This window comes from Sminthopsis crassicaudata, chromosome 2 (assembly GCF_048593235.1).
Source record: "Sminthopsis crassicaudata isolate SCR6 chromosome 2, ASM4859323v1, whole genome shotgun sequence".
Lineage (NCBI taxonomy): Eukaryota > Metazoa > Chordata > Mammalia > Dasyuromorphia > Dasyuridae > Sminthopsis > Sminthopsis crassicaudata.
This window is the reverse complement of record NC_133618.1, coordinates 652,287,464-652,315,338: the sequence shown is the minus strand read 5'-3', so window position 1 is coordinate 652,315,338 and position 27,875 is coordinate 652,287,464. Positions and strand designations below refer to the sequence as shown.

Sequence of the window (27,875 nt, the reverse complement as noted above, 5' to 3'; positions counted from 1 at the left end):
CCCTCTCCTCCATTCAGCCTACTGACTTCCCCAGATCCTTTAAGTCTCAGCCAATGCTCTATGTTTTACTGAAAGTCTTCCCCAACCTTCTTAATCCTAGTACTTTACCTCTATTAATTATTTCCTATTTCTGTTATATATGTTTATATATTTATATTTTATATATTAATTTATATACATATATATATATATATATTAATTTGTTGTCTCCCCCATTAGATTTTTTGCCTTTTTTTTTTTGTTTTTATATCTCTAGCACTTAGCAAACTGCCTGGAACATAGATACTTAATAAATGTTTATTGATTGACTCATTTATTGACATGAAACACTAATAGCAATAGAGGGCTGAAACACAATTGTTCCAAATCACAAACATTTATTAAATACCTACTGTGTATAAACCATCATGATAGATTTTGAGTACATAAAAGCAAAATATTAAAAAAAAAAACAATTAAGTCAGTTCCTGACCTCAAGGAGCTTCTAGCAAAATAACTGGATAAATTCAACTGCTTATCAATCTATCAGCTAACATCTACTAAATGCTTAATATGTGCCAGATCTTATGTTAAGTGATAAGGATACCAAAAAAAGAAGCAGCAGAAAGTAGCCCTGTCCTCAAAGAAAAAGAAAAGGAATAAGCATTTATGTAGCCCCTACTAATGATAGGCACTGTGCTAACCACTTTACAAATTTAATTAATAATAATAATAATAAAAACAGCTAGCATTTGTATATTGCTCACTATAGTCAAGCACAGTATCAAACACTTTACAATTATTACCTCCTGATCCTCTCAATAATCCTAAGAGGTAAATGCTATTATTATGCTCATTTTAACAGAGAAGTAAACTGAAACAGAAATGATTTGCCTGGGATCACAGAGTTAGAAAGTGGATGAAGCTGGATTTGAACCCAGATCTCCAAGGTAGGATGCCCTACCCAATGCATCATGAAGCTGCCCCTTTCAGCAAGGTCACATAAAAATTAATTGAACCAGGACCAAAAGTATTCAGGCAGCCTGAATCCAAGCCAGCAATCTTTCTACTACACTGGGTCCTTCTTCCCTAAAGCCAGTGAGATGTTAATTTTTGTATTCTTTTTTTTTTTTTTTTCAATTTGATACCTACCAAAGTCCCTAACTACCTAGGGGTATATAGAGCCATATTCAATGGACCAGAAAAGAGATTTGCTTTCTTTTTTCAATGGATGATCTGGGGTAAGGAAAAGGAACTCATGGGCAGAAAATGATTCCTAACAATCCCCAAATATCCAAGAGCCTACACAGAAACCCAGAGAGAATTTGCTTCCGAAGAGGCAAGAGTGGACAAAGACAGAATTATGAGTTTTCTCCCATGGTACTGGAAGCAAAATGTCCTTTCACAGAAGCCATACTTCTATTGCTGGGATGTTCACATGGTCAGAGTCCAGTGCAAAATGCTGAGAGTTCTATTGAGTTCCCAATAGGATTTTCTAATCACAACAATCATCATCTGATCCTTGCATCATTTTGAAACCAATAAAACACTTATTGTGAGCAGAGTTCTATCTCTCAAAGGAGAAGGAACTCTGGGAAGCCTAAGCCAGATCCAACCATCCTCTGCTATACTAAGTCATCTTCAGGCTCACAGTTGGACTGCAACCTTTCCAGACAGCCCTCCCAGGGAGGAGAGTCTGCTGCAGCCAAGACTCTTTGAAATGTCACACTTTTATCTCCCTTTTACCATTACTTACTATTTTTAGTCTAATTGAGATGGAAGTGGTAGGAAAAAGGTCCTTTTTTCTCCAACTTTTTCCATGATCCCCACTCCACCCTCCCTGAGCCAACCCCCCACAATGCATACTCATGAAATCATTAAGAAAGGGAAAAGCTCAACCTCTTCACTTACAGGCTGAGTAAGAAAAGTAAAAAGGCAGAATCTGAAAATAATTCTAGAAAGAGGCTAGCTTTTCATATTTTAAAAAAATCCAATAAAATTCACTCCTAATATGTCTGAAAGAATTTATAATTCATAAATTCTTTTACTGCAACCACACTATCAGATCTAATTTTTAATAAGCAAATAATCTCAGAAAGCCTTAGAAAATTGTTTCCTTCTCAGTGGCTCGATTTCCTCAACTGTAAGATGAAGTTGGACAGAACCTAGATTCTATTCCTGTCTTGAATAGCGGCAAGAGCAAAAGCTAAAATAAGTTATGTCAGCACTGTAGACCTCAATACTCTCATCAGGAAAATGAGCAGATTTGAATAAATAATCTCTAAAGTTCTGGAGAAGGAAATGGCAAACCACTTCAATATCTCTGCCCAGAAAACCCTAAATGGGGTAACAAAGATATGGCTGACCAATAACAAAAAGGCTTCATTTAACTCTAAAATGCTTTGATTCTAGGCTAAGCCAAGGGTTGGTTTGCTTTATGGGAGGAATATAGAGAGAAATTGGGATAAATTGTGTCAATAGGATACTATACTCTTACATGATTGCATGTTGGGTCTCCTGGTAGGAGGACCAATAAAACCCTATCTTTCCATGACACCATTTATATCCAAGTGACCATTATGAAAATGGCCAATTGGAAGGAGTCTCTAATCTTTCAAGTTTTATGTTACCTTATTTTCTGAATAAATGGAAAAAGGAGATTGACCCTTTTTCAATAAAATATGTAGGGTAAATTTGAATTCCTGTTTTTTTTTCCAGAAAGACTTATTTTTTTAATGGAATGGCCTTGCTCCAAACCCATTGTCTAAAAATGGGACTCCCTGGTACATTAAATTTGGTTGGACATTTCAGTTCTCCAGTCACGAGTCAGTCTGCCTCCTCCTAAACTTAGTAAACTAAACTTGGTAACATAAGCCTTCTTATGGTCCCGAGTGTGATTTTTCCAAGCACATGTGAGTTGGGCTCCAATAAATGTTGACATCAGAATCATCATCATCTCGCTATTTTTGAGTCTTGCAGCTAAAGAACTTTCTTGAATTGGAAATTTACTATGGAGAGCTTCCGTTCATCTGAATATTTTTAAATGCTGATACAGGATACTGAAATGTAAGCAAAATCAGTGTCAGGATCTGGTGGAGGTCGGGGAGGGACACGACAAAGCTCCTTCACCCACATGAAAAGTACTTTATTATTGTCCTTTAAATATAAAGATAACGTCTGAAAAATAGACCTGCTTCACTAGTTGTGGGTAAGGGCTGTAATGAGCCCACACACTCTGCCTCATGATCCATAGTCAATAATGGGAAGAACATGAGATGCAGAGCCAAGAGGTCTCTTCTATGATCCTAATGAACTCCTTTCATTTCCTTGGGACCAAGTTTCCTCATGTATAAAATAAGACATTTAAAAGAGATGATTTCTAAGGCTCTTTCTTGCCCAAATCTTAAAACTTTTTCAATAAGCATCCAGTCCATGTCCACATAGTAAGGGATCTACATGGGGTGAAAGTCAAGTAGCATCCTTATAGCTATACTTTATAGGTGTCAGGAGAGCAAAATGTAGAGAGAGATGGATAACTATTGTCATCCTGAGCAAATTCCTTCACAACACAGAGACACAGACTCTGTGTGTCTGAATAGACACTCTGAAGCTCAAAGTCATAGGGACAAAGGGCTCCTTAGCAGGAGTCCTTAGAGATTTTTAATTGTGGTCTGAGGTAAAAGAGCCTTTTACAAAGTTCCCAAAGGCAAAAATATTTTTATAGTAATACCAAAACATTTTAATTTTTACTTTGATGTCTATTATCTCAAATTGACTTGTGTGACTTCAGTTATTAAATTTTCACTGAAAACATTTACACTTCAGAATTTGGCAAACTACTAATTAGGGCTTGATTTAATATTTTGTTGATAGTCTAGATTTAAGAAAATGATGGGGAAAATACTTTAACTGAAGATTAAACTTTAAAAAGTACCATATGTATTGTTTGGGGGAGATCTGGTTGTTAAACATTTACCAGCATACTTCTAGTATAACCCAGAAAAATATGTTCTCGGGGTGGTCCTCAATAATTTCTAAGGCTGTAAAGAAATCCTGAGACCAGAAAGTCTGAGAATTATTGCCCTATACCAGTGATATCACAGATCTCTTCCAAAACACACAAAAAAATGTCATACTCTTACCTCCTAAACTAAGTGGCAAGTATGGTATAAGAGGAGTCTTTATCACATTCAGACCTCTTGAGTCCTCTTTGATTTTATTTTGTGCAATTCAGGGCAATAACTAGCAATCTTAAAGCCTTAATGAGTTGTTTGTGTCCCTGAAAATATTTGACGGGGAAGTAAATTTAGTTGCAAAACAAAATTTGAGTGCCCCAAAGACCAATCAGTCAACAAGCATTTAAGTCCCAGGAAGCGACTATGCTAAAAGCCAGTCAAATTCCTGATGTTTTACAGCTTTTCTCCTCTTTTCCCTGTATACATGGACCTGCTTCTTCAGTATCACACTTAGCTTTAGTATGAAAATACAACTCACTACCCAGCAGTCTCCATAAAACAGCACCAATCACTGCTTAGCTCTTTCTCTCCATTCCCAGGTCTAGGAGAGAGAAAGCAGAGATTTCATTTCTCCTTCTTTCCATACTATAAATTGGTCACTGTGGCACAGGGTTTCCCATGACACATACCATCTACAATGTACAGATTGGATGCCAATCCCTAACCACCCCCGGCTTCATGCCAGCTCCCAGAGGCTTCATGGAGTGAGAATTTTCCTGGCTCAACTCACTATGATTCAGGCTAGTAAGAGGGAGACTTATGGAAGGTACAGCCTGAACTGGATCCAATTAAGTGAATCTGTGAAGCAAACACTATCAGCTGGCTGGTCTGGGACCTGGGACCTCTCTGGCCATCCCAGATGCTCAGTTTTTTTGTGTGCCCAGAACCAATATGATTATTTCTAGGAGAACCTTTGGAATTTAGATCTCCAGAGGCACAAAAGCACAGGAAATAGAGGGTTGGACTCTTGGTCAGAAAGACCCGAGTTCAAGTACCATGACCAGTCTGACTCTAAGTCAATTAATTTATTTCCACCTCAGTTCCCTCATTCACAAAACAGAGATGACAAAAGCACCTTCCTCCATAGGAGTATTAAGAAGATCAAATGAGACAATATTCATTGTAGATGCTCACTAATATTATTACTTATTTGTATCCCTTCCTTGTGACCCCGGGAACCTTCATAGCCCATCTCCTACATCTCTTCACCAGCCCCATTTCCCTCACAGGACAAATAAGTCACAAAATGGCTATTACTGTTCATTGACTGTGTTTTCTTACACAGATAAGAAAGATAGGAAGGAAAAATGAAAGGGAGGGATGGAGAGAGATGGAAAGGAAGGAAAGAACAAATGCATGAAGGAGAAAAGAAATATTAGAAGGATAGGAAGGGAGACCTAGCCCAACCTGGGGCCCAGTCCGGCTCCCCATAGCAGCCTTCCAAGAATGGGTGTGTTTGAGGGTGATGATACAGTATTTCACAAGCCTTAAATGCCCGAGCTGACCAGCATGGATGGAGAAGCCCGTTCCGCTGACAGGAACTTTTCCTTCTCCACTCCAGAGGATTGATTTCTGAGCCTCTCTCCAGTTTCTACCACAACCTCTGGAGCCTGGGGATGTGGAGTGGCCAACAAGAGAAACTCATAAAATTAACAGCTACCCTTTACAAAGCACACAGGGGAAACTCAGCAGGCAGAGAGTGTGCATTGACTGCTCTGGTGCCAACCAGCTGGGCTGGGAAAGCTGAGGAATGCTCAAGGAAACTGAGGTGGGGGGAATCTAGTAAAGAAAACACAATGACCTTGATCCCTATTGGGTCCCTGGCTTCCCTACCCATAGATATGCCGTTGATTTGCTTTTTTGAAACAGCCAGAGTGGAATTGAGGAGCGAGGCACTTTTTTAAATCTACACCCTAAACAGAATGAAAGCCTGGCAGCTTCTTGTGGCACTTAAAGGGCCAGCATGGCATGTCCTTAACTGTGTCGGGGGTCTGATCAGATCTCGTAAGTTTGAGAGGATACAAACAGATTTATATGTCCTTCTGCCAAGGTGAGAAACACCTTCCATGTTCCCCAAAACTCATGGAATCCTCTGTCTGTCTCTCCCTCTCCTTCTCCTTCTCCCTCTTTCTCCTTTCTGTCTGTCTTTGTCTCTCTGTTTCTCTTTCTTTATCTTTCTCTGTCCTTCTCTCTCTCTCTCTCTCTCTCTCTCTCTCTCTCTCTCTCTCTCTCTCTCTCTCTCTCTCTCTCTCTCTCTCTCACACACACACACACACACACACACACACACACACCCATGAACAACAACAAGCTATAACAGTTACTGAGTCACTTTCAGATAATGGAGTAACTCAAATTTAAGAGTCACCCTATATTAAAAGCCATAGAGGAAGATTAGTGAGTAGGGAGCATCTCTTTAGATGACTAGGAGTAGATGAGCTACAAGTTGTGCCATTGAATGCACTATCCTTCTTTGGAATTTTCCATTTCTATCAAGGGCACCACTCCTTTGCTCAAGTTCACAAATTTACTGTCATCCTCACCCTCCTTCATTGCACATATATAATTAATCATCAAATCTTATTGGTTCTAACTCAACCACATGTTTCACATTCATTCTCTTCTCTCCAAATATGGCCACCACCTTGGTTCTTCCTTAGATTATTTCAATAAGTTCCTTGTTGATCTTTCTGTCATTCATCTCTGCAACCCATCTTCCAATATAACTCCCAAAGTACATGTATGATCATAGCACTCATCTAATCAATAAACTCCAGTACTCCCTATTGTAACCAAGATCAAATACAACTTCCTCTGGATGCCTTTAAAAGCCCTTCATGACCTGGTTATAATCTACCTTTTCAGGTTTATTGTATGTAATTCTGTTTCAGGCACTCCAGTTCAATCAAAATGTTCTTCTTCATGTTTATCACATAAAACACTCCATCTTTCACCTTGGTGACTTTGTACCAGCTGTTCTTCACTTCAGAAAATTGCTGCTTCCTCACCTCTCTCTTAGAATTCCTAGTTTTAGTCAAAACTCAACTCAAGGGCTAGTTTCTATGTGAAGCCTTTCTTGAGTCCCCCAAATATTTTTTGCTACTCTCCTTTCCAACACCTAGTAGTTAATGTGTATATTTATCTATATGCTTAGAAAGCTGGACAGACAGATAGATAGATGATAGATGGGAGAATAGATAGACAAGTACATGGAAGAGAGGGAGGCGAAAAGGAGGAGGAGAGAAATACAAAATGCAAACATATTGAGCATAAGATATTTTTGTGCGGCTAAATGTACACTATTTCAAAGTCCAATTCTTTTTGTTCAGCAAAACAACTGTTTGGTCATGTATACATATATTGTATTTAATTTATATTATTAACATATTTAACATGTAATGGTCAACCTACTATCTGGGGGGGGAGGAGGGGAAAAATTGGAATAAATGGTTTGGCAATTGTCAATGTTGTAAAATGACCCATGCAAATAACTGGTAAATAAAAACTATTTAAAAAAAGATATTTTTGTGCTTATCATGTAGTAAATCCTTAATCCTGTCCTTTCTGATTGCTCACTAGATCACCAATTTAAAATTGGAAGAAACCTCTGAGGCCATTATGTCCTCATTTTACAGATAGGGAAACTGAGGGCAGAGAATATTAAATTACTTTCCCAAGGGTGTAAGTGGCAATAAGGAGACTTGAATTCAAATTTTCTGTTCCAAATCCACCCAGCTTGGCAGCATCAATGAAGTATGAATTACAATTCATTAAAGATTGAAATTACAATTTCTCACACATTCTCTTTTTGAACCCTTTAAGATAGAACAATGAGATATGCCTTGTTTTAAACATACTCAAAATTTGAAAATCTACATTTACATTAAAGACAAATAAGGGGCAATTACTTCTTCTACAAAAAGATTTACCATATAATTCTTATAAGTAGAAATTTAAAATTGAATTCAATGTACAAAAGTTCAGTTGACACGCAATTTTTTGGGAACATATGTACCTTGTAAAGTGAGACACAATCCTTCCAATGTGGGATATTTTTGCTAAAACACAGCCATTTCTGGATGTCACGACTCTCTTGTACACATGATGGGAGTGTTCTGTACAAAATATTCTGACCATATTCCTGTGGTCTAGCTGCCACCTCCCACTCACTTCTCAGGTTTCTAACCCAATCCTTGATGAGTGTTCATCACAACCACCCCAACCCAAACCACCATGCTATTTCTATCACCCCCCTGACTGTCCTCATGCCATGTGGCTGCACATATGCAATTACCCCATCTCACCCCTTTATTCTCTGGCAATAGTAGTCAAATTCATGCTGCCATTCCTGGAAAGAAAATGTCTAAAAATTGTCTTTTGACTACAAGCTTCATCTGTGTACAATCTACAATCTGTGATATCCCTAAGTAAAACATTTCACCCTGGCCACCACTCCCCTATTCATGCTGTCTGTGTCGTTGTTGTTTGACTTTTATTCTTGAAGAGCACCAATGACAAAACAATATTGTCATTTCCTCTTGGAATGTAAGCTCCTTGAACATAAGGATTTTGTGGAGGGTTTTGAATCTTATCCCCAGGGGAATTTTATCCCCCTATGTGTATGACAGATAGAAAGTGAGCCCTTAACTCTAGAAGACACCTCTGACAAGTATATGTCCTTGGGCAAACCCCTTAATCTGTGAATGTACTAGGCCATTCTGCAAGACTACAGGAAGCAGAAAAGGTGCTGACGTGCATTAGAAGTTTAATCACCTGGAAATTTTCTTCATTGATAAAATCACAAATCCACCCTTTATCCATATTTCAAGAATTGAGTAAATACATAGCCCATGTTTTTGTTCAGTCATTTTATAGTCATGTTCAACTCTTCATGGTCTCAATAAGAATTAGACTCAAGCCATGGAAGAGCCCAAAATTAAGCAAGAGAGATAGAGGAAAGATTAGAAAAAGAATTGAGAGTGGTGCAAAGAAAATATGAAAAAACTCTTTGCAATCCCATTTGGGGTTTTCTTGACAACCACACTGGACTGATTCACCATTTCTTTCTCCAACTCATTTTATAGATGAGAAAATTGAGGCAGAAAGAGTTAAATGACTTGCCCAGGATTACATAGCTAGTTAAGTATCTGAGTTTGGATTTGAACTCAGGTCTTCCTGATTCAAGACTTGATACTCTATTCACTGTGCCGCCTAGATGCCCAACATAGCCCATAGTAAATATTTAATAAATGCTTTGTTTTCATTCATTCATTCATTGTGTATGAATTTTGCCTAGACTTTCCTAAAATATGAGAAAATTGGTTTAATAAAAAAAGTTTTGAGTGGTTACTAGTTATACAGTTCATAGTATCAAGAATTTAGAGTTGAAAGGGACTTTCAAAATTAGGGATTCCATCATTTTATGGAAAAGGTAACTGAGCCCCAGAGAGGTAAAATAACTTACCCAGAGTGAAATGAGTTTGAACACATGTTCATTGACTACCATTAACTTCCTTATGACCTTAGAAAAATTACATCCCTTCTCTAGAATTCAGTTTCTTCATTTAGAAGATAAGTGTATCAGACCATAAGATCTCTGAGGTATCATCCAGCTCTCAAATGTAATAGTACTATAGAACGGTGCACTGATTTGTCAAGAGATCTTTATAGGAATAAAACTAAAAGATACCATTGGAAAGAAAAACACACTCCATGAAAGTTACCTGAAAGGAAAAGGAAAATGAATATCTTGAAAATGCTTCCAATATTTGATTAAGCCTATAGCTTTTATTCAAAGTGTCCAATTTCATGTGTAAACAGTCTGGCTATGAAGGATGATCTATATAACTCCATTAAACTAATGGGATTATTTTAATGTTTAAAGAGTATATTTGATACACATTTCTTTTTGTGCCCTCTGAGATCAGGACAAATTGGTTTGAGTTAACTAGAAAGATAGATACATAGATATACATATATAGATACGTATATGATGAATGGATGGATGGATGGACAGACAGATGGATAGGTAAAGAAGAGAGAGGCAAAGATTTAAAGTCTTGTGTGTGAAATGTTTAGACAAAAAAGGGGGTTTTCTCTGATCTGTCTATCTGGGGAAGAGGAAATATTCCCTCCCCTTAAATCTCCCCCAATAAAAACAAAAAGTGTTTTTCCATTAAGTTGAATTAGATGTGATAGGTCCTAAAGTGAAAGCTAACAAAGTGACTGAGAAGGCCAAGTCTCAGGATGTCATTTTCCTGAGATGTGAAAGGGAAGCCATTGGGCCAATAGCAATGCTGAAGAGGACAATATGAAATAGAAACAAGGACATCAGGGATTGGAGATGAATGAAGCAGTGTAGACACGTTAGAGCATCACAGAAACATGGGAAATAGGGATTAAGAAAGAGACTTAGGCAGAAAAGGGAATGAGCTCTCAGATCACTAGCCTAGCTCCCTCTGCTCTCAAAGATTTCTTCCTTTTCTGTATTTTTCTTGATTTTTACTGAATGGGGTCTTTTGGGCTAATTGGCTCCTCTGCATTACTCTGCCTCTCCTTCCAAGTGTCCTTGATGAAGCAGAACCAACAAGCACCCCATTGTCCTGACTCTTCAACACACTCACAGCTGATAATCACTATAGTGATGGTTCCTACACCAGGTGCACAGAGTAGGACCAAAGTCCAGTTCCCTTAATGACTAAGGAGCTACTCTATTGTCTCAATGACCTCAAGTGTATCTCCAGCCCTCAACTTAGGGCATCTGTTACCCCTCATGCTACTCTTAGACCAGTAGATGGAAAATTTAAGAATATTCTATATCAAGAAGACAGAATTTTCTTAGGGTTATTTATTCATCCCAAGGCTCCCAACATGTGCAAATATCATGGCTTTAAATATAGGCTGCAAAGTGCCAGTTTAACTGTGTTATTGTGAGCAAATAACTTCCCACCCTGAGCCTGAGATCCCCAGATTTAAAACAAAAAAGACTGAACTAAAAAAACAAACTCTAAATACTCTTCTCAATATTTTTGCTATTGATATTATTGAGTCATGTCCAACTCTTCATTGACTCTATATGGGGTTTTCTTGGCAAATATACTGGAGTGGTTTGCTATTTCCTTCTCCAGCACATCAGATAAACAGAGTGTAAGTGAATTCCCCAGAATCACACAGCTAATGAGTATCTAAGGTCATATTTGAACTCAGGTCTTTCTAATTCTAGACCCAGTGCTCTATCCATTGAGCCAACCTAGCTACTTCTTAAATCTCTTAGCCTCTTTTAACCTCAGTTTTCTTATCTGTTAATTGGGGTAATAATAGCAGTTAATCTCCCAGGATTCTTTTAAGGCTCAAATGAGTTATAAGGAAAGTACTTTGCAGAATGAAAAACACCAGATAAATGGTAGCTTATTATTAATTATTGTTGTTGTTATATCTCTAAGCCTTGTGATTCTGGAATAGTTTTCCTAATTTGTATCAATCTCATATTATAGATAACTGCCATGCAAGACTTTGTTTTTTGTATCCTATAACTAACTATGATTTCACTGGTGAAAGGATTCACCAATGAGGATAATCTGCCCCAGAAATTCCATTTGTAGTCCTACACAGTTGCCTCAGACTACAACTGAAAGGTTAAATGTCTGTTCAGGGTCAAATATAGATAGATAGATAGATAGATAGATAGATAGATAGATAGATAGATAGATAGATAGATAGATAGATAGATAGATAGATAAATAGAGAGAGATAAACATATGTGATATGCATATTACATGACATATATATATATGTATATATGTGTGTATATATATACATATATATACATATATATTACAAGTGTTGAACTCAGGGGTTTTTTTTGTTTGTTTGTTTGTTTGTTTGTTTTTTTACTTAGAAGGCAGCACTTCATTCCCTATACTATACAATCTTCAATGAGTCTATGCATAGCAAAGATCTTTCCAGGGACTCAGAGATGCCCAAAGCAAGAAAGGGTCAGGAGTTTATACTAAGGAAGTGGGGAGCAGGAAATAAAGGCCTTTTTTGAGATTACAGTGTTGATTATTTCTTATTCTCCAAATTATATCTCCAAATAGAGAAACCTCTGAATTGTGAATGTTCCTTCCCTGCTCTCGATCCCAAAGAGCAGTATCCTGGGAGAAAATTGGAAGATAAAGAAGCCTTAGTTATCTCTGAAACTTAAATTTATTTTCATATAGTTCAAAGAATTCTATAGTATGCCTAGTTTTTTTAAATGAATGAGATACTATTTTATATTTATAAAGGAGCAGCTACCAGTTGTAGTTAGCAGACTTTGAATATGTTTAAATATAATTTTCTATTGGGTTAAGAATAAAAATAAAATAGGGCAAATATGGAGTAAAATACAGAGTAATTGAATTAAAAAAAAAAAAACATAAGTTCTACAGCTAGAAAAGTCTAATCTCACTTTATAAATAAGGAAACCAAGGCCCAAGAGATAATGTGATTGGACCAAAATTGTGCAGTGAAGTAGCAAAAGTTGCACTAAAATTAGGGTCTCTTGAATGCCCACTAAGGGTATAAGAAACATTTTTTGTATCTGGAGCCTGGGGCACAAAGTATGCTCCCAATCAAAAGGAATCCCAAAAGTACCTCAGGACAACTGCTGGGAGAACATGGAGAGTGGGAGAGGAACAAGGCAGGTCTGTATGGGGTGTAGCTTACCAGATGTGGCTGCTGAGAGGAGACAAGGAAGTGTATGTCATCAGATAGCATGGTTTTTTGTTTTTGTTTTTGTTTTTGCTGAGGCAATTGGAGTTAAGTGACTTGCCCAGAGTCACACAGCCAGTCTGTGAGACTAAATTTGAACTCAGGCCCTCCTGACTTCAGTAGTTTGGAATTTTCAATAATTAGTCTGGCAAATTAGCCAGTTTTCTTCTAGGCTGTTGATGGCATCCTGAGACAGATACCTAGCCACTATCACCCCAGTTATAGCTCCACTCCCATCCACAGTTTTTGCCACCTAAAAGAAACTTGGTACCATCTTTAAGATGGTACTTTCTGCCATTTGAGTGGCAGAAAACATACTCTCTCACTGTCTCTTGTGAGAAGTATACTGATTATTCCATCTTTTTAAGTATATATATATATATATATATATATATATATATATATATATATATATATATATATATATATGTTAATATGCACAATGCAACAATGGAAATGGAAAGAACAACATACCAAAAAGCAAAATTATGAAGATCAAATGAAGAAATAGGAGAAGTCACCCCCAACCACCTGTTTGGGAAGGTGGGAGGTCTGCAGATGTTGCACATGGCACAGATGTTTAGATTTTTATAAGACATTGGTTAGTTGTGCTGATTTTTACCTCTCAAAAATGCTATTTATTATATGAAATAGTTCTCTGATATGATTCGGACACTAGATATGCACAATTTCCAGCCTTCAAACTTCAGTCGACTTTAAGCAACAGCTAAACTTCTTAGAGATATAGGAAACTCAATAGCACTGACCATTCTTAATGGATATTACTGCTTTGATGATAGAATTACAGCTATTAGTTATGGTAGGTTGGTTAGAAAGGAGAAGCTCATTAATGTCATGGAATGCCCATGAGCTTTTGAGCACCCAAACTTGGGTTCCAATCCCACCTATGAGATTTACCAAAATGTGACCAAAAGGGAGGTGCTATATTTTCCCAATAGTTTCTTCATTGGTAAAATGGGGATAACAATGCTGAGATTATCTGTGCATCAGAATGTTATACTGAAAGGTTTATAAACTACTATTTCGGTGTAAATGATCATCATGGTTGTCATTTAAAAGCCCTGCTTTGGGATCCTGGGGCCTCCTATTGATTATTCCACATTTTGAAAAGCTACTTCATTAGAATACAGGTTTTCTGTCAAGACCTGTGAAGGTACAAGGGCTTCCAGGATGGGTGCAACAATCCATTGTGGACCTCCTATCCAGGAAGCAGCTTAGCTGAGTTCAGAGATACTAAATATTTCAATCTATATTAAGAAGAGGCTACTCATAACCAAGAAATCCAGGTTCCTTAGATGCTAAAGGTAAGCACAGACATAATAGATTTACACAAATCCTCTTGTATTTGAACTCCCTTGTGTGCATACTTTTTAATTTCTAGAAATCCCAAGCTACAAAATGTTATACAGGTTCACAAACCATCAGAGGTGAGGCTTGAACTTAACCTATTCAAGAACTGTCTCTAAGAATCTCTTTCCAGGGGAGCTTTGTTCCCCAAAAGCCTGCAGCCAGTTTTCCCAGCTGGGCAGCAACTCTGCAGCCACACATTAGAGCCAGAAATGGACTAGAAGTTAAAACTGAGTCTAGGAGCCACACATGAAGGAAAACACATTAAAAATTGAAAGAGGAAAGTCTGACCCAACTACCAACTCTTCTTGCCTCTGTCCTCCTGTTGTTACAAGGGTAAACATTTGGACAACTCTAGGTAAATACAACTCTGTGCATGAGAGAGAAAGGCAACATGTTTGAAAGAAATGCCTTCTGTCCCCTTACCAAGACCTCCATGGAAATCCATTTTTCAATTCCTGACAAAATTTGCCTTCTTTTAAGGCAGGGATACTTAACCTGTAAAGTACTATTGACCTATGTTTATATTTCAGGGAATTAATGGAGTTACAAAGGGAAAATCTGACCTCTTAATTTTTACTAAAATTAACCAAACTGAAACTCCAACTAAAATACGGCATTTCCTACAGTTATTTAAAAATCATAATTCTGAAAAGGGTCCAGAGGCTTATCTTCCCTGGATCTCAGGTTCCTCATCAGGAAAATGAAGAAATTGAACTACATAAGCTTTTAAGTCCCTTTTAACTCATTTGCGATATTAGATGAGTACTATACTAGGTACAAAGGCACCTAAGTATGAAGGAGACAATGTTGTTTAACAGAATCAGACCTGCTAATCTGAGAGTCAGGAGATGTGAGTTCTAGTCTTGGCTATGATTCAAGCTAATTCTGTCACTGATCAAATTATACACTATCTCTAGACTTCAGTTTCCTAAATTGTAAATATGAGGGGATTGAACTAGATAAACTCTAAGGTTTCTCCTTCTTGGAAGCCTATGATTCTATGATCTCTAAGGTTCCATGTAGCTGGGAAATGTTATATTTTTTGAAATACTCAAGCACAAAAGATTCAGTCTGACCCTACATAGAATGTTTTTTTTTTTCAAAGAGACCAGCTGGCAGATTAGGTAGCAGTGAACTTGGACATGTGGGCAGGCAATGGCCAGGCAAGCAAATATTAAGAACCAAGCCAAGAAGCCACAGGACCTAATTAGTATAAAGCAAAGTAATGTCAAAATACCACAGCCAATATCCCAGTGGCTTATGAGGAAGCAGGTTGTAAAAACTGTTGGTCCAGGTCAGGGATGGAATGTGGAAGGGAGAGAGCACTGAACTAGATTAAAAAAAAGAAAATTGAATTCAAGCCCTGTCATTAGTCTACTATGTAGCTTTAGGTAACTCTCCTAATTTTAAAATGGGGATTAATACTTAAGAAAGATCATTCTGGCCATGGAGCCAAAGATGAATTGGAGAAAGAAGAGAATAAAGATGGCCTTCTGTTAAGAGGTACTTGAAATAGTGCAGGCAAATTGTATTGAGAGGCTATACTTGGAAAGTAGCTATAGAAACAAAGAAAAAAGAAAATCAGCAATAACTAGTAATTGATTGGATATGAGAAGGAACAGTTAAATGTCCCCAAAGTTCTAAACATGGCAGACCTTCACAATGAGACCCATCTTACTTTTCCATTGTTCTTATATGTAATTCCCCTTCCTCAACTCAGTGGTTCAACTTGGCCTTCTTGGACACTCCATGTTCTATCTTCATCCCTTTATAATGACCTTTCCCACTGACTAGAATTTACATTTCCCCCTCACTTCTCACTCTTAGAATCACTTGTTTTCTTCCTTCAAAACTCAGCTCAAATGTCACCTTCTACAGATTCCCCAGCTATTAATTCTCTTTCCTCAAAAATTACTTTCACCATTGGAAATCATGTATCCATTTTGACCTTATCTTGGTATAGGGTATGAATATTGGTTTGTATCTCGTTTTGTGAAACTGCTTTCCAATGGTGAAAGTAGCAGCCAGAGAGAAGACTCTAGGGACTGAGTATGGATCACAACATAATATTTTCACTTTTTTGCTATTGTTTGCTTGCTCTTTGTTTTTTTCTCATTTTTCCCTTTTTGATGTGATTTTTTGTGTGTGTGCAGAATGATAATTGTGGAAATATGTATAAAAGAACTGCACATATTTAACATATATTGGATTACTCATTGTCTAGGGAAATGGATAGGGGGAAAGGAGAGTGAAAAAAATTGGAACACAAGGTTCTGCAAGGTTGAATGTTAAAAAACTATCTATGTTGGAGCAGCTAGGTGGTGCAGTGGATAGAGCACCAGCCCTGAATTCAGAAGGACCTGAGTTCAAATCTGATCTCAGACACTTAATACTCCCTAGCTGTGTGACCCTGGGCAAGTCACTTAACCCCAGCCTCAAGGGGAAAAAAAACTATCTATGCATATGTTTTGAAAATAAAGAGCTTTTTAAAAAATTAAAATAAAATAAAATTACTTTCATCTCTGATATATACCAGCTGTGTGACCCAGAGTAAATTATTTGGCTTGAGTACTTTAGACAACTCTAAGACTATTAGTTGCAAAGACAGTGCGAACCTGCTTTGGAAAAGGAAGTTCCTTATCTGGGAATTTCTTATAAAAATCACATGTCTAGTCCCATCTGTCTGTATTTCATATATACTTTATTGTATATGTCTCTTCTGGTGGAATCAAGGACTGAATCATTTTTTTCGTATCTCTAGTCCCTTGCAAAGCTCACATAATAGGAACATAATAAATGCCTTTTGAAAAATTGATTGATTTGTTGCCACAAAAAAAGAAATAGTGAAGAAGGCAGTGGTTTCAGAGAAATGACTTTTGGTTTTGGATTTGTTGAATTTGAGGTATTGGTGGAACACTCCTAAAGGCATTTGGAGATAAAAATCTAAAGTTCAAAAGAGAGGCTAGAACAAGAAACACAATTTGTTATAAAATGAGAAAGATCAAGTTTGGTCCAGTGGAAGAGTAATGAGAGGGCACTTCCCTACCTTTTCTGTGCACATGAGAGAATAGAGGTACATAATGCTGCAAATAATATCAGATATTTTCAGTAGATACGTAGGCTAGTTTTATTGAATTGTTTTATTTCCTTTAAAAAATATTTAAAGAATAGCTCTCTGGAGTTGGGGGAGGCATACATCTGGAAATGTAGGCAATGTAAAAAAAAATATATCAATAAACATTTATTTTTAAAATATAGATTTGGGAGCAGATTACATAGCAATAGGAGCTAAAGCTATGAATGCGAATGATTTTCCTAAAGATAGAATAAAGAAAGAAGCAAATAGGGACAAGACAGGACCCTTGGGGAATACAGAAAGGTCAGGAAATAGAGAAAACACTAGAAAATAATACATGAGATAGAAAGGGGAAAGTAGAAAATGGATAAATAAGTATTAAGGAAGAGGGGGGAAAATCAAAGAACTTTCTATCCCAAAGACTCAGACTTTTCAGCAAAAAAGAATACAAGATCATCTGTAGTAAGCATCCAGATTAGAAGTAAAGTCAGGCACCAGGAGAGAAAAGGGTTTGAGACAGTGACTACTGAGAATTAAATAAGAATCAGCCAGGCAGCTAGGTGGCACAGTGGATATGGTATGGAACTTAGAATCAGGAAGACTTGAAATTTAAATCCTACTTTACACTTTTATTAGCTGTATAAATCTAAGCAAGTCTTTTAACCTCTCAGCCTCAATTTCCTCATTTGTAAAATGGGATAATAACAGCATTCACCTTACAGATCTGTTATGAGGATCAAATTCAAACACACACAATACTTTATAAAATTTAGAGCATTGTATAAATACTAATTATAATTATTAATAGCATTATTACTAAGAAGAGCTGGATTATTGAATGAGATGTATAAGAAATTAATAGTAAATGAAATAAGTTCAATCTTGTAAGTTTCTATGATAATGTTCAAATATTAAATTGATTGGTTGAGGCTACCCAATATTGAAGGTTAGTATATGGAAATATCTTAAAGTCCAGAGGGCAAGGGATTCTAATATACACTACTGATGAATTACAATATATATTAGGGAATTAGAATATATATTCTAATAGATGTTTCTAGTGAATTATACTTGATCATGGGGTCAAGTATGGATATGAAGGAATGTGAAGTTAGAGCTGGGGATATAACCTGAAAACACAGCAAGGAGTCAAGGGACTATCAATAAGAATAATAGAAAAAAGAGGTTCTATGTGAATGGGAACATAAAAGGTGGAAAAGTAAAGGGTTGTTTTTAATTGACCTTGGAAAATTTTTAAAGCTTAGGACTTTGGGACTCTGTGAAATGATGGGATCTAAGATATAAAAATCAATGGGTAAAGTGAAAAGAATTTAAGACACCTCAAATATTAACTAGCCAACTCTTAGACAAAACAAACAAAAACTATCTCTATAACATCCCTGGCAAGTGGTAAATGATTCATTGTTTGAACAACTCCAGAGTTAGTGAACTTAGTATTCAATGCAACATGAAGAAGGCCATTGTATCTTTGTGTCAAGTCTAACTTTTAGAATTCCTGTTTTGTTAGACCCAAATCTGCCTCTCAGGTACTTTTAAACAATCCTTCAAATGGTTGAAGGCAGAGATTATAACCTTGTTAATTCTTCCCTTCCCCAGGCTAAGCAACCCCAGGTCCTTCAAATGATCCTCATATGAACTGGTTTCAAGTGTCTTCACCTTCTCTGGCCTTTCTATTCCATAGTCATACCTCCTTTCTCTCAACTCCTTTAAAGTAAATGAATGAGAATCAGAGTTGGAAAGACTTTAGACATCTGATTTTCTCATTTAACAGATTCAGAAACTGTCACTCAAATAGGAGGCATAGGAGTTATATAATATCAGATAGATATTTAGTGGCAGAAAAGATTCTTAACCCAGATCTGCTCATTCCAAAGCCAAAATTCTTTCCTGCAGCAAGTGCACTGGGGAAATAACATAACCTCAGTGCAATGAACATTCTCAAAAATCTGATTGATCTCAATGTGTTCCTAAGTTATTTCTTAATCACTTTGAATACATATCTGGATTCATCCTCTGACTGAATCCAACTCGCATTAAAAAAATGATTACAAAAAAGGTAAATGAAGTCAGGAGGCTAGCCCAAGGCAATTGAGTCCTCTTTAAATAGCAGGAGAATATGAATGACTCTCTGAAGTCAAAACAAGGGCTTCCCTATTGAGAATGCAGAGAAATAAAAAGACAGAGAGACAGAAAGACAGAGTCAAACAGATAGAGATACAAAGAGAGAGAGAGAGCTGTCATCCCCAGCAAGGCCCATCTTTATCATTTTGTAAGATAGCTTTTTTTGAACCTTGAAAAACTTCCAGTCATGTGCTGATTTTCCTTACTTATCATTTTTGAGGACTGTTCTCATTCACTTTTTATTTGGCAAGGCAGCAAAGGAAGATGGGATATGAGGCATCAGCTGTGACCACTACAAAGTAGATCTCCCTAGCCATCATTCTAGAGCCCATTTTTTTATGAACTCTCTTAAAAAGTACCCAGAACCCTGTTGTTGAGGCACAGGAAAGGAAGCTACTTCAGAGAAACAAGAATAACACCACATCTCCTTTATGAAAATACAAAGTGTCCCTCTCCTTTGCTAGTATCTCACTACCACCAATGAAAAAACACAAGGAAGGCTGTGTCTAATACTCAGGATACAGTTTATCATGGAAAAAAGATCATCCATTAAACAACAAAAGCAATAGACCATCATTGCAAAAGAAAACAAATGAGGAGAGTTAGGGACCTTACCAAGACTCTGCCAGTTAGTGTCTGGGCAGATATCATCACTCCCGCCCAGTCTTTCACAGAGGTCATCCAGCCAACTTCTGCTGCCACCGCCTCCTCTTTTTCATCCACTGGCTTGAGGGTGCCATCTGCCTGAGTAGCGCCATTGTTAATCTTCTGGGCCTCCTGATAACAGAGAAAAAAAGGATATTGGGACATTGAGTCAAGTAGGAAAAAAAGAGAAAAGCCAGTCCCTGATGGGTGGGATCAGATTCAGCAGACCCTACCTTGGGCATGAAGGAAACTTGGAAACTGCTCAGTTGGTTTGACATGTTAGTTTGACAGGATTCCCTGACCCTTGATCATCAGGACCTCTTGATAAGTCAACCTACCAATGTGTTGCCAAGAAACATATATCTTCATTCCCATTGGCAGTCCTACAGATGTAGGTAGGCCTCAGTGGTCTGAAAGCACCCATCTATAAACTATTGGTCACTCTACAAGACCCAGGTTGGAAACAGCAAGTCAAATGTCATGCCTTTTCTAAGGTCAGCAATGATATCCTACTCCATACACAGGGAAGGAAAGTTGTGGATTATTATTGCATATGGAGTTTCAGTTGACTACATGTCCAATTTCCAAAGTAAAAAAGGGGAATATTAAAGCATAGCAGAGGAAGAGGTAAAAACTATTTGAGAATTTCTAGAGAACTTGTATTAGAACCATATAAGTTTGCTTAAGGGTAAACTGTACCAGGAAAGCAAGAAAGTATTTTTATTTTCTTCTCCTACTTACTTACTATCTGAATGTCCTTGAATTAGCTTTAATTTCAATTTTCTTATCAACAAAATGAGGTCACTGTGATTAAGAGATCCTTGAGGTCCCTATTAGATCTAAAACATATAAGCCAAATCTAAGTGGGTCTGTCTCAGGAAATTTTAATTTACTTTAGTCTTTGGACTCTGTTCGTGAATCAGAAGAGATTATGCTTCAACTCTGTAACTAGATCAATCATTCAACCCACAATTTAATAGCTGCCTACTGTGTATCAAGTTAGATATCCTGCTAGATGCTCAGGACACAGAAACAAAAATGAAAGTTCTTACCCCCATATTCTATCAGGGATGTAAACAGTACCTTCAGTCTCTTAACTACTCTGACCTAAAAACAATCCTTGTTCTAACAAGCAACACACAAGAAACTGGATTAAGACAAAAACCTGCACCTTTAGTGGGATCACCTTCATGGTATTCTTAGTGCCAGGTTCTCCCACTGAATCCTGCTCTCCATGGTCCTGAATTCCTGATGTGCTCCCTGCACTGACCTCTGGCAAGTGCCTATCATAGTTCTTCTCCCACTTGTTTATCTTCTCTACTACTAGCACTTTCTTTGTGATTCTTTCAGATATTTGCCTTTCCTTTTTCCCAGGGCTGAGGTGAAGATTAAATGAGATCATAGATATTAGAGTTGCTGCCATAAAAATAGATCAGCTTATTATGAAAACACTCCTAGAAAGCTCTCTCAATGAGTGATGGTACACAAAGATTGGTTTGTGGTTTTCTCTCCCAACTACTTTGCCACACACACACACACACACACACACACACACACAATTTTAATATTTTACATGGTTATATTGCTTTTACAATAGTAATATCCCTAATCACTCTATTGTATGAAGATGGGGGAGGAAAGATAGAGGTCAGAAAAATGAGCACAACCTGTAAACACTGCTATTGTGAGCAGGTGATTGCTCTATATTAGCTAATATCAAGAAGCTCAGACCACATTTACTAGGTATGCTCAATCCCAGGGCTGAGGATAACGTTTCTGTATATACTGCTATCAAGGCATGGCAATAGTAACAGGCAAATACCTACATCCTGGAAATCAAATCAGAGGGTTGGAATATAATCTGGAATCTACAAATGATTCATGGACTTCCTGATTTCTAAATTTACTATAATAATACCTGACATTTATAGTGAACTTTGAAGGGTTACAAGTTCTTTACATAAATTCTCTCATCAAGACAACACTTTAAGATAAACTATACAAACTATTAGTATTTAATCAACCAAATCAACACATATCATTTTTTTTCCTTAATCTGTGTGATACCCTTAATCAAGCATGGACATACAAATAGAGAGACTGAAATGATTCCAACTTATAATGAGCTACATTCTGATGGAGAAGACAAGTAGCTATTGTGTATGTATATACAAATATATGTATGAACATAATATAAAATGGATAAATACAAATACATATAAAGTAATTAAATGCAAGGTAGTTTGAAAGGGAGGGTATTTGCAGGGGGTAAGGAGGGAAAAGGAAAGGCCCAGGAAAAAAATAGAACATGAGCATCACCTCACAGAAAGAAAGGCTACTCTATGAGGGGGATGTAAAAAGAGTAAATTCCAGGCACTGAGGGTTATAAGAGGAGATATTATTATCTACATTTATAGAAAAGGAAGGGGGCAGCTAGGTGGCACAGTGCATAGAGCACCAGCCTTGAATTCAGGAGGACCCGAGTTCAAATCTGGTCTCAGACACTTAATACGTCCTAGCTGTGTGATCCCTGGGCAAGTCACTTAACCCCAGCCTCAGAAAGGAAAAAAATATATAGAAAAGGAATCTGGGGTTCAGAAAAGTTAAATTAAAGGGCATAAATTACAAAGATGGGATTCAAATCTAAATCTCCCCTGAATCCAAGACCAGACTTTCCACTGTCTTATTTCACACCACAGTTAGGTGGCACTGCAGTGGATAGAATGCTGGGCTTGGAATCAAGAAAACCCAAGCTCAAATCCATCTGCAGACACTTATTAGCTATATGACCTGGTCAAGACATGTCATCACTATTTATCTCAGTTTTCTCAATTGTCAAATTGGGTTAAAATTAACACCTAATGGGGGCAGCTAGGCGGTATAGGGGGGCAGCTAGGTGGTACAGTGGATAGAGCACCAGCCCTGAATTCAGGAGGACCCCAGTTCAAATCTGGACTTAGACACTTAACACTTCCTAGCTATGTGACCCTAGGCAAGTCACTTAACCCCAGCCTCAGGAAAAATAAAAAAAATAAAAAATAAAATAAAAAATAACACCTAACTCTTGCAGTGGTTGTAAGAATCAAATGAGATAATATTTGTGCAGTATATGACACACAATAGGCATTATTTAAATACTTAATCTCTTCCCTTTCCTCCCCACCATATATCATGCTCAGGTGCAAGACAGTGTTGAATAGTAGATAGGGAACATGACTCAGAGTCAGGAAGTCCTGGACTAAGTCATGCCTTTGAACCTGGACAAATAATTTAATCCTACAGTGCCCAAAGCAACTTTCTAAAACTAGAGAAATATATTCATTGAATGAAGGAATTTCCTCATCTGAACCTATAAACCAATGAAATCTTAGGTCCCTTCCAAAATAAAGAGAATCTCTTCTATTGGTTAAAGCCGGAGTGGGGGAGGGGGCTGTTGCAAACATTTCCTACAGAAAAGGGATATAGTGGGCATGCAAAGCAATGCAGAAGAAAATAATCCTGGGGTATTAGTGGATCCCTAAGATTCTTTCTAGTTATAAAATGCTAAGACATTATTAATCCCCATTTTATGGATAAGATGGTACCGTAGATAGAACTCCAGGTCTGTAGTCAGGAAAACTCATCTCCCTAAATTCAAATCCAGTCTTAGACACTTACTAAATATGACTCTAGGCAAGTCACTTAACCCTATTTGCCTCAATTCCTCAATTATAAAAATGAACTAGAGAAAGAAATGGCAAATTACTCCATTATCAAGAAAACCCCAAATGAGCACCAAATGAAATGACTAAAAAACAAAATTTTACAAATAAAGCAATTGAGAGAAAGATTATGTGATTCACCAAAAAATCTGCTTAAAAGGTTAGGTAGGTGATACTATGGGCAGATTGCTACACCTGGAGTAAGAAAGATCTGAGTTCAAATCCATCTCAATACACTTACTAGTTGTATGGCCCTAAGCAAATCACTTAAATTCTGTTTGCCTTAGTTTTCTCACCTATAAAGTAGGTATAAAAATAATTATCTACAAGATTGTTGTGAGGATAAAATGAGATATTTTGTATGTCTTAAAGTGAAATAAAAATGCTTGTTGTTGTTGTTAGAAGGATAAAAGAAACCCAGCTATGTTGCCTCCTGATAGTGTCTCTTTCCATTTAATAGTTGTACAAACTTTATGGAATTTCTCAGTTGAAGGAAGTCACAGAATTTAGAGAAGTAACCTAAAGAGTTAGGTAACTTCTGAAGGTAAGAGATTGCTCTCTAGGGAGAGGTAACCTTTTTAATCATGATAGGCCAGATCAACATTCACAGGAAAAGGAAAGACTAAGGAAATACAGTAGCCTGAGTATTATCATATTTAAATGAAATCAGGTCAGGTAGGTTAGACATTATTGTCATGGAATTCTCTTGAGTCCCAACACTATATCCTATTATTCTTAAATATTTAGCCATTAAAGATGGTGAGATATAGAATGATAAAGCAGAAAAATTCTTTTCCTGAAATTCAAGACTCAGGTCCAAATAACAGGTATGTGATTTTAAATAAGGTTACTGGAACTGTCTATGGGTCTTGGTTTTCTCATCCGTAAAATGAAGGGATTAGACTAAAAGATCTCAAAAGTCTTATTTCAGCTCTGAATTCAACAAATTCATCATAAAATCAGTTCAATCTCTCTTTCTCAACAGAAATGTAAATCATTACACACATAAAGTTGATTATACAAATACTACTTCCCCCCCAAAATCACAAATACATAATTTTTCCTGAACTGCCAAAACCCGCACATGTAGTCACAGCTGAGAAATCTTTTACCTACATGGTAGGCACTCTTTCTCTGTTTGGAACTCTATAAGTACCCTTCCCTCAAACTCCCACACAGATTCACTTCATTTCTACAAGTCCTTGGAGCTCTTCCCTGCTGTCACTGAACTTTTACAGTTTTCTATTTTTATTTATTTCATTAAATATTTCCCAATTACATGTTTAAAAATTAACATTTATTAAAATTTTGTTTTAAATTCTTTCTCTTCTTCCCACTTCTTTCTCCATTGAGCAGAAGAGCAATATGATATAAATTATACAAGTGAAATCATGTAAATTGTATTTCCATATTAATCACATTACAAAAGAGAATGCACAAAAAAGAAAAAATTAAGTTTAAAAAGTATACTTCAATCACTACTTAGAGTTTATTACTTCTTTCTCTGGAAATGGATAGCATTTTTCATAACAAGTCTTACAGAATTGTCTTGAATCATTGTTTTGAGCAGAATATCCAATTCTTTTTCTGTTGATATTTTTTATATTACCATTATGGTATACAGCAGAGGTTCTCAAACTACGGCCCTCGGGCTAGATGCAGCCCGCTGAGGATGTTTATGCAGCCCACCCGGTTATGGCTGAGGGGCAGAGACAGAGTGAGTTTTTGTTTTTACTATAATCTGGCCCTCCAACAGTCTGAGGGACAGTGAACTGGCCCCCTAGTTAAAAAGTTTGAGGACCACTGGTATACAGTGTTCTCCTGGTTCTGTTCACTTTATTTTGTGTCTGTTGATATAAATCTTCCCAGGTTTTTCTGAAACTGACCTGCTATTTAAATGCATATGCATATTCTCATACAGCAAACTGACTCCTCCAAATATCATTATTAATTCCTATTCCAACAGCACATTGGAAACTTGAAGGAAATATTTTATTTAGGAAAAAAAATGGAGAAAGGGCTATGAAATCAAAGGTTATCTGAAAAATAAATGCAGAAAAGAACATACTTATAATTTTAATCTCCATTATTAAATTTCACCTATCATTTTCTTAAGTCTAGGCAATCAACAAAATTGTAAACCACGTTCTGATTTGGAGTACTTGCTGATTTCTGAGAGTAAACACTCATGCTGAAAATTTAACAACCTGATCTCATGAACTTGTATAAGCATGTTCCGTGATCCCTAATCCTGCCTCTTTGACCTTGAAAAAGTCACTTGACCCAGGTCTCAGTTTCCTCATCTATAATTAGGGAAATCGAATAAAATAGCCACTGAAGTTCTCTCTAGTTGTAGATCTAGGACCCATAATTTTCTATTCTCGAATTCACTATAAAAGAGATAGAAAATTTCAGTGAGAGGTTATGGAATGGAAGCTCTTCATTTTTTCCCATGGCAACTTAGATAGAGATTATGTTAGTCAATTTTTACAAGATTTTTATTTCTACCATATAGGAAAATACTTGGTCAGTATCAAAGTCCTATTCTGGTACCTCATCAGGGCTTGAAGGGGACCTTAAGTTCCCAAAGACTATGCAGATGCAGGGCAGGCTTCAAAGCACCAAGCTAAAGAGGCTTCAAGTATGAGCATGGTGGCAATATGGCTATATTCCAAGGTCCAAACTAGCTCTGCTTGGGGCAGTTCATCATCAGATGCATCATAGGGTAAAGAATCTTTTTTGTTAAAGCAACTGTTTAAGACATTCAATCACAACATGGAGGAGTCTAGATCTACCCTGGAGAAAATCCGTAGAGATGAAATCATAGGTTCCTACTTGTTGAGGAATAATGTTCAATAATGTCCAAGAGCTTCTATTGTTACATGATATAAGAACAATGTCTCATGCCTGTAAATTTATATGATTCTTTGTTCATTAATAAATGCTTTTTCTTCCAAAATACCTTTCTTCAAGAGTGTTCCAAATCACTACTGATCAGAGAAATGCAAATTAAGACAACTCTGAGATACTACTACACCCTGTCAGATTGGCTAAGATGACAGGAACAAATAATGATGAATGTTGGAGGGGATGTGGGAAAACTGGGACACTGATGCATTGTTGGTGGAGTTGTGAAAGAATCCCGCCATTCTGGAGAGCAATTTGGAGCTATGCCCAAAAAGTTATCAAACTGTACATACCCTTTGATCCAGCATTGCTGCTATTACGCTTATATCCCAAAGAAATACTGAGAAGGGGAAAGGGACCTGTATGTGCCAAAATGTTTGTGGCTGCTCTTTTTGTAGTAGCTAGAAATTGGAAGATGAATGGATGTCCATCAATTGGAGAATGGTTGGGTAAATAATGGCATATAAATGTTATGCAATATTATTGCTCTGTAAGAAATGACCAGCAGGAGGAATACAGAGAGGCTTGAAGAGACATCAACTGCTGCTGAGTGAAATGAGCAGAACCAGGAAATCATTATACACTTCAACAACAAAACTGTATGAAGATGTATTCTGATGGAAGTGGATATCTTCAACATAAAGAAGATCCAACTCACTTCCGTTGATCAATGATGGACAGAAACAACTACACCCAGAGAAGGAACACTGGGAAGTGAATGTAAACTGTTAGAACTACTGTCTATCTACCCAGGTTACTTACACCTTCGGAATCTAATACTTAATGTGCAACAAGAAAATTGGATTTACACACATATATTGTATCTAGGTTATATTGTAACATATGTAAAATATATGGGATTGCCTGTCATCAAGGAGAGGGAGTAGAGGGAGGGAGGGGATAATTTGGAAAAATGAATACAAGGGATAATATTATAAAAAATTACTCATGCATATATACTGTGAAAAAAATTATAAAGAAAAAAAGAAAAAAAAAAAGGAAAAAAAAAAACAAAAACAAAAACAAAATACCTTTCTTCAACCTATTCCATGAAAAAAGAAAGTTGGTTCAGTTCTCCATTTTTACTAGACTCTATTTTACAACATAGTGCAGAATATTTAAGAATTAGGAGACCTGAGTTTTAATTCCTCCTTAAGCACTGGCTTCATCTAATCTCCAAGATGCTCAGTTTTTCTCATCTGTTAAATGGGGATAATAACAATTTCACAATCAACCTCATAAGGCTGATGTGAAGAAAGTGTTTTGGTGAACCTTACAGCCTCTAGA

At 36.9% G+C, this 27,875-nt stretch overlaps 1 protein-coding gene across 1 annotated transcript in view; it reads right to left on the bottom strand.

Moving 5' to 3' along the window:
• KCNMA1 (potassium calcium-activated channel subfamily M alpha 1) overlaps window positions 1–27,875 on the bottom strand; it is an 893,014-nt gene that overhangs the window by 620,257 nt on the left and 244,882 nt on the right. Inside the window, 1 exon segment of the mRNA XM_074296747.1 lies at window positions 19,951–20,112. Within this exon segment, the coding sequence (XP_074152848.1) occupies window positions 19,951–20,112 (162 nt within the window).